Consider the following 14,432-nt stretch of genomic DNA (forward strand, 5'->3'; position numbering starts at 1 on the left):
GTTTTGGGATCATCCTATACACTTATATATGGTAGTCCTGCACATGTGGAGATCACAATGTACAGCTGAGGTCTGCGGAACTCACTCGTGCAAAGATAGAAATAAAAGTGAAACCAAAAATTCAGAAGTTGGGTTTTCCTAAGTTTGAACTTGCTGAAATAACATTTTTCAAAAGTTCATTTAACTGAAGTGAAATTTCACAAATGAGAGATATAACCAAAAAATCTTAGCCAGTGGCAGTAATGACATAAATGACAGGTAAAATCAGGGAAAGTCTTTTGATGCAACTAGAGACCTGAATAAATCAAAAAATAATTGAGCTATATTCCATCAATGTTTGAAAGGATGGCCAGAATTCAGGGGCATTTTCCCATGAACGAGAGTTGGGAACCTGCAGGCTGGGGATTCAATAATGAGGGGCTCAGTGGAAGTTACTTATCTTCACAATTGGGTTTAGCAGGCAATCTACTTACCTTGGTTCCCTGGGAGGGCAACATTGCCCAAGAGAGGTCCCCAAAAATTATTGGTCCTTAGTTGCACAGACAAATGTATAAAAACTTCAGGGGTTATAAAGCATACATTGTCATGTCCTTGTTGGCACATTGTCCTCTTCCAGCCAGAAAGCTAGCCTGGCTGAAATGTAGGAATCTTAGGCACCTGGCTATCTTTTTAAAAAATTGCTGCGCAACTTTTAGTTCCATGTCTTCTTGGATCCTTCTCCAATGCTGATCAACACTTGATGCATTTCCAGTATTATCTACCTTTATTTCAGACTCCATTCTCTTGCTGTGATACAGACAGACAGCAAGCCAGTTATAAATAATCCTAAACTTCAAAATTTAATAAATACATTAAATACAGTTTACTTGCATTAGATACTGCTATGGGCAACCAAGCACAAGGAGTGCAGAATAAATTAAGTATCAGGGAGCATTTGTGGTTCAGTTCTGTTAATATTTCATCTAATCTACCCCGCTGTGCCAATATCTATATATAGATATATAGATCTATATCTATATATAGATATCTCTCTATATATATATTTTTTTAAAAAACACAATTTATAATCCAGCTTTCTGCAATTACAATTACATTTCAACTCCAGTTCCAAAATGGTTCTTATTCCATTGGTTAAAGCTGTCAAACATTGTCAGGCCAAACGCTAAGGTTGTTCAGAAAGTTGGTTTGTCCAAGCATCAAATCTCAGCATGGATGAACAGTGAAGGGGAAATTGAAATCTGTTAGGTTTTCCACCCAGTGACAATTCTTGGTAAATCATCTGAGTACTGGTGACTGCCAGATGATCACATTATTCATTTCAATTGCGGCATATCAGTCTGCTGATGTACAGACTTGACACTCTCTTTTGGGCGATAACTTAAGGAAGAACAGCTGAAACCTGCACCAGGCAAAGCTTCGGAATGACGGTAGCAATTTTTAGAAAAGTCTGTCCCTGTACTCAATTCCAAGATTGAAGATGGGGCTAAGAAGAATTTTATTTCCTTTTTATCAGCAGTGGGTTTTTTTTTGGGCGGGGAGGGGGATGGAAAAGGGTGTTTGAAGATAGCTGCCTGTCTTTTTCCTTTTCCCCTCCACTATTGCAGGGTAACATACCACGCACAAGGAAGACATGGGAGGTCGGTTCAAAGTACAAGAACGTAGGTACCTGGTGAAAACAATGGCTCTGGTTTCTTCATATTCTAACCCATGTTTTAAAAATCCACTCACTCACTAACTCCCTCCTGGTTACAGTGCAAATTAAAGAACAACTTTATTATTTTCCTAGTCAGGAAAAAGGTCAGTGTGAACACAGATTTTTAACTGTTCATTTGCCTGGTTTGTGTGTTTCACTTTACATGACTCTGTTGCATCACACAGCTAAAAGAACAAAATATCCTTTAAAAATGAAAGAGAGCTGTGCATTTCTCCTCTATGAAATTGTGGCTCAGATGCAATTCGGCACAAAATGCTACCAGGACATCAGTGAAGCTCAGGCCAAAAGGGTACATAATATCGTTGCAGAATCCCTTCAAGCAGTCTGTCCATCCATAGATTAAGTCTATTGAGCAGCTGCTTGGTCTGTTTAATAGAGGGATTGGAGTTGGATGAATTTTGATAAGGGCCATCCATTTCCGATGTATTAGCTGCACCATCAGATCCATTCCCATCCTGCTTTAATTCGGGGTTATTCAGTGCACTGCGATTCTGAACTTCATTACCAAGTTTTGGTTTAAACAGGCAAAAGTATTTCCGATGTCCATTTAATGCTAACACATAGCCAGTGTAGTTCTGGTTGTGGCAGTTTTCATCCTGTGCATTGGAAATTCGAGCAGGATCTTGGGCATACTCCAACAGATCTTCCAGCCATCTGTGGTGTTTTGATAGGTTTAAAAAGGAGAAGTGCAATGACTTATGCCTGGAACAAAGTAAAAGAAAGAAAGGATTTAGAACTGCACAAAGGGCATATATCTTAAATAACTTTCAACAATTCTAGATAAACTAACTGGATATTAAAAATGAACATAGATGAAATATCTTTTGACAGATACGATCAAGTTTGCTGAGCATTTTCTCATATTTTAGATCAAAATGTTGAGTGATGATTGCAGAGAACATAATTGCAATTCTCTACAAGATATTCCCATTATCTGGAATCCAAGCAACCGGCAAAAGACACAAAAGTTTAAAATTGGTGCCCCCTTGCAGTTAGTTTGCCAATCACACAACATGCAATCTGAAGCAACTGGAAAATTCCCTCATCTACCAATCCCCATAGGTGCTGGAGACCAGGGTTTTACTGTAATTAATTTTGATTTTTTTTGGCTCATGTTGTCAAGTCAACATTGCTTCCTGTGGACTTTTGGATCATTGTAATTATTGTTTTAAATACTACTGGTACAAATCAAAGTTCCACACTTTACAAAAGAGAACACTGGCATGTAGCTCATTCTATCTGAATGATTAAGAGATGTGTCATTCCAAGGGGAAAATGTTACCAGTTTCCAAACAATTTGATTCATTATGGACAGGGCTTGAATTTTTCACCTTTTACCTGGCAATCTTGAAAAAGAAACAATGCAAAGGCGCACCTGGATATCAGCAAGTCACGAATAACCCTGGCTATGAACAAGAACTGTGCAGAATTTGCAGTTCCTTTTTTTCAATAGTACCCTTGATCTTTCAAAATGTTCACATTTATTTGTATTATCGTCATGCGATAGTGGTGAAAAAAAAGTCATAAGAGTGGAAAAATATAGAGTTTTCAAGCGCGTGAATTACAAGCCTGAACGAGTTAGTAATGGTCATTACTGGTGATTTTGTTTCATCCTATGTCCTGATATAGGTGCTCTGTGGTTATTAAAGGATTACTTTAGGTGGAATGTGAGTGGGGAAAAATGGTTGAGAATCACTGCTATAGAATGAATGCTCCTTGAAGGAAACTTTTAAATATGTAAAAACACTCGATTATTTAAAAAACAGGAAGAAAGACACGCAAGCTAATCCTGAACTGAAAAAGCCCTCTATGTTCGACTGAAGGCAACCTCTACCTTCAAGACAGAGCAAGAGATCCTCACCTGACCTACTGCATTCCAGACCATATCAAAGTGAAGGTACCGTACCCAAGACCATCGATAGAGGTTTAAATAGAACTGGAGGAGCCCAAAATTGAAACAGAACCAGAGATGCACAAAGGACTCAGGAAGAGAAACCAGTTAACTTTATTTTGGTCAGGGACCCCCACATCACAGCTCTTCCTACTGACACAATATGAATGGAGCCCTTTCTCAGGTATTTACTAAAAAGGGTCTTAAAGCCTTGGTGTACAAAAACATCAACATCCAGCGTTTTCTTAGGAATTTGGCAATATCTTCAGCCAAACACCAACCGAAGAATCATCCCACTGAGCTCTCAGATTTTACATAACAATGTTACGGTCAGGGGTCAGTGCAAGGTAGGATATGAGAGTCTTATATCATGTTTTTACACTTACATGTGGTACTTTCCAACCATGATTGCCAATGGGAACCCTGGAAGATTGTGTCCTATCATTTCCAATTGCAGACTTTTCTGCTGTGTGAGGTCAGTGAATTCAGCATTGAATTCACTAACCTCTTCAGTGGGATTTCCACAAAGGGAATGTGCCTGCCATAATGTTTGAGACAGACACATTTTTCCTTTAATTGCCCCTGTGCTGCACAGTTTTAAATTTGAATTCAATCAATCTACTTGTGATTAAAATAGACATTCAGATTTTATTGAAGGTTACTTGAGCATATTTTGGTTTGACCATGTAGAAATCATAGCACTTTTTATACAGTCTCCTCATTTCATGGCACCATAATATTTGGGACGTAGCAATGATGTGTATATTAGTCAAATGTAGTACTTTGTTGCCCAGCCCTGATTCACAGACATCACCAGGTGCTGAGTGTCTTCTCCGGTGATGCTTTGCCAGGCTTCTACTACAACCATCTTCAGCTCCTGCTTGTTTCAGGGGCTTGTCCCTTTAAGTTTTCTCTTCAGCATATAGAAGGTCATGCTCAATTGGATTTAGATCAGGTGACTGACTTGGCCATTCAAGAATTTCCAGTTTTTAAGCTTTGAAAAATTTCTTTGCTGCTTTAGCATTGTGTTTGGGATCATTGTCCCAATGAGTTTGGAGGATTTGCTCAAACTTGAGCAGTTAAAATGTTTCTATGGACCTCCTGCCATCAGCAGAGAATTTAGACTAGTTTGGTAGGGGGGTGGGAATCAGAATGTGAGTGCAGAGATTAAGGCAGAAGGGAACCAGGGTGTTACAGTTGAGAAAGAGGATAATAGATTAAAATCAAAAATAATGTGCAGCAAAGACAAAAAGAACAGGCAGGTGTAAAGACAAGATAATTTGCTGGACAATGGAAATACAGAGAAATCAGCCACAGATACTATACCTAAATGCACAGAGCATTAGGAATAAAGTAGATGACCTTGTTGTACAGATACAGACTGAAAGATATGACCATGTGGCCATCACTGAGACATAGCTTAATGATGCAAATAATTGGGAGCTGAATGACCAAGGGTACTCAGTATATAGGAAGGATAGGTGGGTAGGTAGAAGGGGTGGCATGGCCCAATAATAAGCAATAATCTTAAATCACTAGAAAGAAGGGACTTCTGTATTGTTAAGAAATGGCGAGGGTAAAAGGACCCTTTTGGCAGTTACATACAGGCCCCCAAACAACAGTCAGGAAATGGACTACGAGCTACAGCTAGAGATAGAAAAAGGATGTCAGAAGGAGAATGTCAAAATAATTATGGAGTATTTCAAAATGAAAGGCGATTGGGAAAGTCAGGAAAGCACTGGATGTCAGGAGAGAGTTTGTAGAATGCCTATGGGATGGCTTTTTGGTGCACTTGTTGATAAGCCCACCAGGGGATTGGCAGTTTTGGATTGGATGATGTGTAATGAACCTGAGGTGATTAGGGAATTAAAGGTAATGGAACCCTTAGGAAGTAGTGATCATAACATGACAGAGTTCAGTTTCAAATTTGAAAAAGTAAAGCTGATTATCAGGTGTGTCAATATTTCAGTGGAACAAAGGGAATTACAGTGGTATGAGAGAGGAACTGGCCTAAGTTGACTAAAAAAAGGAGGGATGGCAGAGCAAAATTGGATGACATTTCTACAAGAAATAAAGAAAGCGCAGTATAGCTATATTCCAAGAAAAAGAAAAATTATAAATGGAAAAATGGCACAAATGTGGCTAACAAGAGGTTAAACCGATAATAAAAACAAAAGGGAGGGCAGGCAAGGAAGCAAATATTAATGGAAAAACAGAACTGGGAAACTTAAAAATTTACAGAGACAAGGAAAATCATTAGGAAAGAAAAGATGAATTTATGAAGGGAAGGTGGCAAATAACAGAAGGATACTGAGATCTTTTAAATATATATAAAGAATAAAAGAGAGACATAGGTAAATATAGGACCAATTGAAAATGATGCTGGAAATTATAATGGATAGTAAAGAGATGGCAGAAATACTAAATGAATATTTTGCATCAATCTTCACTGAGGAAGACAATAGCAATATGTCTGATAGAGGTCTCAGGGAATACAATTAAGTACAGTCAGGATTACTAGAGAGATAGGGCTTAGTAAGCTGAATGGACTGAAGGTAGATAAGTCTCCTGGACCAGATGAGGTGTACCCATGGATTCTGAAGGTGGTGGCTTTGTAGATTGCGGAGACATTGAAATTAATTTTCCAGAAATAATACACTCTGGCATGTTCTGGAGGATTGGAAGGTCACAAATGTAGTTCCACTGTTTAAGAAAGGAGGGAAACAGAAAAAAGGAAATTATAGGCCCATTAGTCTGATTTCAGTTGGAAAGTTATTGGAGTCGATGTTCAAAGATGAGGTTAGAAAATCTGAGGAGCATGGCTTGATAGGTCTAAGCCGGCATGATTTCATGAAGGGAAGATCCTGCCTGACCAACCTAATGGAATTTCTGAGGGAATCTCAAGTAGGATGGACAAGGGAGAGGCTGTGGATGTTGTGTATTTGGATTTTCAAAAGGCCTTCGATAAAGTGCTGCACAAGAGACTGCTTAATAAGATGAGAGTTCATGGAATAACAGGAAAGTTATTAGAGAGGTTGAAGCATTGGCTGATAGACAGAATGCAATGGGCAGGAATAAAGGAATCCTGTTCTGGTTGGTTGCCAGTTACTAGCAGCCCTCGCAGAAGTCACTGTTGGGGTTGCTTCTCTTTACAATTGATGATTTAGATTATGGAGTGCATGGTTTTGTGGCGAAGTTTGCAGATGACACCAAGATAGGTAGTGGAGTAGGAAGTGTTGAAGAAACCAAAAGGTTGCAGAAAGATTTGGACAGCTTAGGAGAGTGGGCAAAGAAATGGTAGATGAGATACAATATCGAGGTGCAAAGGCAGTGCATTTCTCTGCAAGGTTGTACAACCTTCACCCACACCATACACAAAACTCACCAGGTTACTGTGTAGACTTCATGTGCAAACCTTTGTATCAAAGTGTTCTTTGTAGCATCAGTAACAGCAACCAGCACATTTATGTTTCCAGGCATGAGACGTACGAGATTGCTGGTATAGTTAATGTAAGTCAGTTCAGTCACTTCCACAAAAACTTGCTCTGATGGCCTATTAATGAAAAAAAATTAATATTTAACTGTCATTATAGTCTCATTTTCAGATCTAATTCCATCCTTCATATTTAAATTGAATAACACCTGACCGTCAGTCAAACTTCAAAAATAAATACCTGCACGATGGTGAACTGGAAGATTTTTTAGACTAGTATATGTTATTCTTATTAATATCCCAACATTTTTAATTCACCTTTTTAAAAAGTTGAGAGAGCACCCATTTTCAACTTTTTCCAGCTCTGCCCCCTGTAATGGAAGATTCTAACCTGTTTTTTTTAAAACTTGCAGCTCTGGGATCTGCAAGGCTGAAAACCTGCTTGTGTTTTAGAATCAGCAGACATAAGCTAAATTCCACCAAGGGGCCAGAGATGCTGTTATCTGACAAAAGGACATCTGTGTACCAAGAACATTTAATCTTCCTGCTTGTTTTGGTCACAGACTGTCAGAGGCCTAGCCTTGATGCAAAATAAACCATTGTATTCAAAGTGATAAGCTGAAAATTACATTATTCAATAGAAGCCTAGCATGCTAGCTTGCTCGCTTATCTTTCTTGCTGTGCTGGGAATAGGTGCTTGGTTAAGCAGTTTTTGGGTAATATAAGCCATGGTCCCGCTGCTGAAGTTTGAGACTCTCCGAGAGGTGGCAACATCTCTCAGCAAGAAGAAGAACTTCTAGAGTCCAGCCAACGTCCCGGTCGGGGGACGTGGAGAAGCTGCTACTGGCACCTTGACAACCTACTACAAGCGTGCAGTCGTTGCCTCGCTTCGGCAGTTGGGACCAGTCCAGGCATTGATAAGTATAGTTGGGAAGGGCTTGCATATTGTAGTGTGAAATCAGCTTTTGAATTTGTAATAAACATTTGTATAAACTGAACTGCTCTCGGTGTGTGTGTCTATTTTCTTTCAGTAGCTCAAACACTGTGACCAATCTAAAACGAACAAAATGAGAGGTATAAGTTTACCCAAGACACCCCCCCTCCCCCCCACCCCCACCACCTTGGGACTCTGATCAAAGTTTATGGGCCCCTTTCCCTGTGAAGCAGTCAAGTTTTGATTTCTTCAGTACTTCTCTCCAACCAACCTCATAAAAAACAAAAAAAATAATTGTGTGAAATAAAAAGAAAACAAGACTTTTTCTTAAATATGTCTTCGTCCCTCATGAACGCCATAGGACCCTCGATGAGAATGGCTGATGTGGAGTATTAATTATTTTCAGAGAATTAGGGGAATGGAAAGGGAGCATAGGATCCAGGGCTTCAGGTTGTGAAAAGAGACTGCAGAAACTGGGCTCTTATTGAGCAGAAAGAGTGCAGCTAACATCAAGTGATTGACAAACCATTGGGATTTCCAAATATAGTAAAATCCCCATTATCCAGGGCACACCAGCAAACAATGGGAGGGGAATGGCTCTGTGAATGGAGAGGAAAGGGGGTGGAGAGCTGGAGGAAAGAAGACAGGAGAATGGAAAAGAGAGGGAGAACAGGGAGTAGGCGAGCTGGATAAGTTGATGTTGATGCCATCTGTTTGGAGAGGGCCCAGATGGACAATTAAGTGTTGCTCCTCCAATTTACAGGTGGTCTTGGTTTGACAGAATTGAAATGGTTGACTACTGGGAATATAATAGGTGGCTAAGGGAGGGAGGACACATCCTAGTGGCCAACCATTTCAAATCCACACCCCACTCCTGTGCTGACATGTGTGTCAATGGCCTCGTACTGTCAAACCAAGACCACCCGTAAATTGGAGGAGCAACACCTACCTTTCTGAATGGGTACTCGTTGACTTCTCCGGTTTCTACTAGGCTACTCCCCATCCCTCTGTCTTCTCTAGCTCTCCACCCCATTCCCTCTCCATTCAAAGCCATCTCATCCCCTCCCTCCCTTATCCACCTATTACAGTGTGACTTGTAGTGAAGGTCTTTGGTGACCATAAGCAATGTGCCTGATTCAGAGTTGAAGGTTACATGTAATGAGCTCACTCGCTCAAGCTTGCATCAGGCAACAACATTCATGTAAATCGCATTAATCTTTTAAGATAATAGTACCTTAAATTCTTGGAGGTGCTGGATTGCTGCTTTTCCAATACATCCTGAACCTTTGCTGTTGTGGATTCCTCCTTTTTTTCAGATTCAGACCTTCTCTCCAGCTCAGCTGGTTCCCTGAAACATTTACAGATTTCAGATTTATTGTCAGAGTACATACATCACATAAAACTCTGAGATTCTTTTTCCTGTGGGCAAGGCAGAGTTACCACTTATTGATAGTGGAAAAAAAAGTTATCAATTTTCTGAATTTTCGTGTGGTTTTGTTTGTATACTTGCTGATCAGGTTAAAAAGTCATCACGGACAGAATACAAAATATTTGTGGGTCTGCATCTCTCCCATTATTCCATGCTCTGTACCTCAATCTTTGTCTCCTCTCCACTCTGCTCTAGCGTTTCCCTTCTAGTTCATCTGCCCAAGCTATGCTCATGTAAACTGCTTCAGGATCCTTTTCCTCTTTGTTCCTGCATCCATCCCTTTCCTCCCCCTCCCCTCCAGCACACCCCATCCTGATCTCTGCTTGCACACTTTGGAGAAAAGTTTGCATCCATTATGCATCTCTGAATTATCCATCACATTCATTTTTACATGGAGAAATCATACAGGAAGTCTATTAGCTTCTCAGACAGCAAAAGCAGCTTCACATTTGACAAAGACACATCCTTTGAACTTGCATCTTGCCACTTAAAACATCAAACAGCTTATTCTCTTTCAGCTGGATCAGACGTGCTGGTGACTTCCTTCTAAGGCATAAATCTGCTCGTTGCTTACCCAAAAGCTTGAATGATGAATGCTCCCAGCAAAATGAAAACCACAGAGAAAAGCAGAGAAATCAAAGGCATAATTTCCCTCCTGAAACAGAAAAATAATTTGCAAAGTTCATTTTCCTCTGGCAACTTCAGATGCTTATTCTATTTCCCAAATCTCGTCATCTTCCAGCCTGACCTTCTGATCCCTCGTTTATCCATTTGGCCCACGATTGCCAACTTTCATCTTGCTGCAGTTGATCTTTTCTTCTGTTGACCTTCCCTTTCATTCTCTTCCCCTCCCATCTTTCTCTGAATCTTGAAACTTGTTTATCTTTCACATTTCCCAGTTGCACTGAAAGGACTCGACAATAAATGTTAATTTCCTTTGCTACAGAAGGAAACCTGCTGAGTATTTCCAGCTTTTTAGGTTCTCTGCTGACCTTCGCCATTTGCTGTAGTTGGCATAAAACACGCATCGGCCTCCTACACTTTGTAGATTTAGCACTTTTCTCCTAGCAGAAGACATAACATTTTGCTGAGCATTTTAAAGTTCCATTGCCCAATGACATCTTGTCCACTTGGCAATTATTCATGCAGCCTAACCTGCTGATCTTTTCCAACGTTTTAAATTTGTGAATGCCAATTATTCACATTTAACTTTGAAAGCAACATCAGGTTCAGCAGAATTATAGTCAAGCTTAAATCTGTATTTCCTAATCTTCTATACTTGCAATGTTTCAATTGGGGAAACTGAAATTAAAGAAGAGAATTTAGAAAGGAAAACGAACTCCAGAACAAATATTAACCACCTTTTTGTTTTCATTAAAAAGGCAACTGACCTAGTCAGTTTGCACTTGCAAACTCTTTGTCATTTCAGAATTTTAATATTTGTGGATTTTGATTTCAGTTCCTCCCTTGCTTTCTGATGACTTCCTGTCATCAATTCCATTATTGGCAACTTGTCATTCAAAAACAGCAGGTTACAACAAGCCACTATAATGAAGACAGATATTAATAACAAGAACTTACCAGTTCTGAGTGAACCCAGATTCCCAGATTTGCAATGCATAATCTGTTATGGCATACAGCCAGCGGAGAAGGAAAATCTGGAAGGAGGAATGACTGGGTTTGAGTTTTACAATTCAGAATCAGCTCATACAGTAAAACCTCTGTTATCTGGACTTCAAGCAACTGGCAGCCTCCAAACAGAAATTGAAAATAAATAGATTTTAAAAAAACCAGAAGTTTAAAAGTGGCTCACTGGTTCACCAGTCGCACAACACACAATCTTAAGAACCAGACAATTCACTTATCCAGCATCTACCAATCCCCATAGGTGTCGGATATTAGGGGTTTTACTGTACTACAATATTCTGCAGCACAAATAATAGAAAAGTGGTTTCAGAAACAACAAAGACGTTTCTGGGGCGGTTTCATCTACAAACATGCATTTTGTGAATCCACACTATCAGATTTATGTCCAAGTGAGGAAGTTCAGCATGTTCCCCCTTGTCCCTCAACAACTTCTATAGGTGCATCTTTGATAGTAAATTCACTGGATGCATCATAGTGTGGCATGGGAGCTGTTCTGCCCAAGACTGGAAATTACAGGAGGTAGTAAATTCAGTTCAGAACATTACGCAAACTTTCCATTCATGGTCTCCATCTATATCTTCCGCTGTCTAGGAAATGCAGCCAACATACTGAAAGACCCACCACATATGTCTTCTCCCATCAGAGAGAAGTTTTAAGAACATGAAAGTAGGCACCAACAGGGTTAAAGATAGTTTCCTTAATTGGAGAAGCAACACCTAATATTCCATCTGGGCATTCTTCAACAGGATGGCATTAACATTGACTTCTCCGGTTCCATGAGGCCCCGCTCCTGACTCTCACTCTTCCCCATCTTTCTCTCCTTTCCTCCAGCTCTCCAACCTCTTCCCTCTCCATTCAGAGAGCCACCTCCTCCACCATCTGAACTTTTTCCTCTTCTGTTCTCCTACCATATCTCCATGACCTCTTGCCTGTGGGCCTGTGCTCCTCCCCTTCCCCTTCCCCCACCATTTTCTTCAGGTGCCTGTCTGATTTTTGCTCATTGCTTGACAAATGGCTCAGGCCCGAAACATTGGTTATGTATCTTTGCTACATAAAGAACACTGTGTGACTTGCCGTGTTTCTCCAGCCCCTCTGTGTAATCTAAAGATAGTTTCTTCCCTGCAGTCATCAGGCTCCCAAACAAACCCCATAGCAGTGCCATCATGTTGCCCTTGCCCAATGCCAAGTTATCTTCTTTTTAATTATTATCCTATACTTTGTAAATTGTACATACTCAGCTGTATGAAGGCTCAAGATCATCTGTTATGTTTCAGAAGAACCCTTTACACTGTACTATGTGACAATTAACTTAAGATACAGCCAGGTTCCCAAATCCCCTCAGACATTGCTGCCCTAGTTCTAGGAAAAAGTAATTCAGTTCTCCAATAGTAACTGTACCCCTTTAACCCTTTGGACTCTGGATACTTTTAACCTTTCATCATATACTGTATACTCCACACTGGATCCATGGGTAAGCCTTTACAGTATTAAAGTGCAGTACATGGTTGAGTCCTAGAAAACTGGGACACAGAGTATATGAACTTGTTGGTAGTTCTGGGAATCCAGATTATGGAGTCCAAAGTGTTAAATGTATCAAACTTAGGTGATGTGTAAACATCGATTGAATTTTCATGTGACTGTACTTTGAACTCTAGATACACCAACCATACTACACTGTGATGCACACTGAACCATATTCTGTGTACACAAGTTAAATTCTTTAATTCTTTTGGGCTTATTAAACTATGTTCTATACTAAAATATATCCGTATCATACCAGTTACATTGTGTCTAATTAATCTTCTGACCATTTTAAAAACGAATCCTCTAACATAGAAAACTGTTGCGGTTCTGATTGCTAGCTCATGTTTTCATGGCCTCCCACACGGAATGCTTAGATGGACAGCAAATCCACCACTTACTCTCCTCCATTATCTTCCCTGTTATTGGTCTAACCACAGCTAGTAAAAGCACTGCATCAGCGTGTTCTTCATGTATCGGTTAAGCAATGCTCACCTCTGATGCATGTTAAACAGAAACTATTACCTTTCTTGTGACACAAGACCAGCCATTCTCAATGGGAGCCTTACAGCACATTGAAGTAAAAGCTTTGTTTTCTTTTTACCTCACGTAACATAAATAGTTTTAAATTTCCTATGTAGTTGGTAGGAAAGACATATGGAAGAAACCAAAACTTGACTGCTTCATAGGGAAAGGGACTTGTAAACTTTCAGCAGAGACCTGGTTGGGGTGGGGGGAGGGGGAGGGGGAGGGGGAGGTTGAGAATGGCTGCATTAGACAATTGAAACAAATTTATAATGCATCTAGCAGCAGCTAATTTGTCAGGATCAACGCAATCATTTATATAGCTTGAAATAAAATTTACTAACAGTCGCCCTGCCTATTTTACTAATCAGTAGAATTTGGTTCCTTACATCACACCAATCCAACGTGCAAACTAATGTTGTCCAGCTTCATGAAAAATCACAAATAATATTATGGAGGCACTTTTTAGAATGCTTACTGGTGCAAATTCGTCACTTAGTTCAGGTAAAACGGCATCACGGGAGAAGAAAGTATGGTGTCCCATTTCTAATAACTGATTCAACTCAGTAAAAAGTTGGATTTTATCTCCCTCACTTCCATTCCATCCATTTTCAAGCAATTTATAGAACACTTTCCTTGGAGTAGTGCTTTGCTGTAGAATCACGATCTATCCAATAGATAATTTAGAAAAATAAGAGATTTTTAAATAAAACATATGACTTCTTTAAAGAGAATGCAAGCAACAATGATGATGAAATATAGGTATACAGTGCACTCTTAGATTTTGTTCGCACATCCCAAAGACATGTTTGTTGTTAGGTGATTTGACCAAGTACATTGCTGCTCAGGTCGGTAGGTGTTATGATAAACAATGGTATGTTAATGGGCATGAAGGACAGAATGGAGGACCATCGCCTTCCCAAGATCGTGTTATATGGCGAGCTCTCCACTGGCCACCGTGACAGAGGTGCACCAAAGAAAAGGTACAAGGACTGCCTAAAGAAATCTCTTGGTGCCTGCCCCATTGACCACCGCCAGTGGGCTGATATCGCCTCAAACCGTGCATCTTGGCGCCTCACAGTTTGGCGGGCAGCAACCTCCTTCGAAGAAGACCGCAGAGCCCACCTCACTGACAAAAGGCAAAGGAGGAAAAACCCAACACCCAACCCCAACCAACCAATTTTCCCCTGCAGCCGCTGCAACTGTGTCTGCCTGTCCCGCATCGGACTTGTCAGCCACAAACCAGCCTGCAGCTGACGTGGACTTTTACCCCCTCCATAAATCTTCGTCCGCGAAGCCAAGCCAAAGAAAGAAAGGACAGAATAGTTAGATGGAAAT

At 40.2% G+C, this 14,432-nt stretch overlaps 1 protein-coding gene across 2 annotated transcripts in view; it reads right to left on the reverse strand.

Annotated features, from left to right (window-relative positions):
- Positions 1 to 744: 744 nt before the first annotated feature.
- Positions 745 to 14,432, reverse strand: part of dnajc16 (DnaJ (Hsp40) homolog, subfamily C, member 16) — a 35,947-nt gene continuing 22,259 nt past the window's right edge. Inside the window, exons 10-15 of one of the 2 annotated variants that reach the window (XM_069918852.1) lie at positions 13,573 to 13,761; positions 10,983 to 11,059; positions 9,976 to 10,056; positions 9,207 to 9,320; positions 6,991 to 7,158; positions 745 to 2,416 (exon numbers count right to left, since the gene is read on the reverse strand). In XM_069918852.1, the coding sequence (XP_069774953.1) occupies positions 1,981 to 2,416; positions 6,991 to 7,158; positions 9,207 to 9,320; positions 9,976 to 10,056; positions 10,983 to 11,059; positions 13,573 to 13,761 (1,065 nt within the window). In that variant the 3' untranslated portion in view covers positions 745 to 1,980. The remainder of the gene's footprint in view (positions 2,417 to 6,990; positions 7,159 to 9,206; positions 9,321 to 9,975; positions 10,057 to 10,982; positions 11,060 to 13,572; positions 13,762 to 14,432) is intronic. The other variant, XM_069918851.1, reaches the window with a different exon arrangement.

Source organism: Narcine bancroftii, chromosome 2 (genome assembly GCF_036971445.1).
Source record: "Narcine bancroftii isolate sNarBan1 chromosome 2, sNarBan1.hap1, whole genome shotgun sequence".
Lineage (NCBI taxonomy): Eukaryota > Metazoa > Chordata > Chondrichthyes > Torpediniformes > Narcinidae > Narcine > Narcine bancroftii.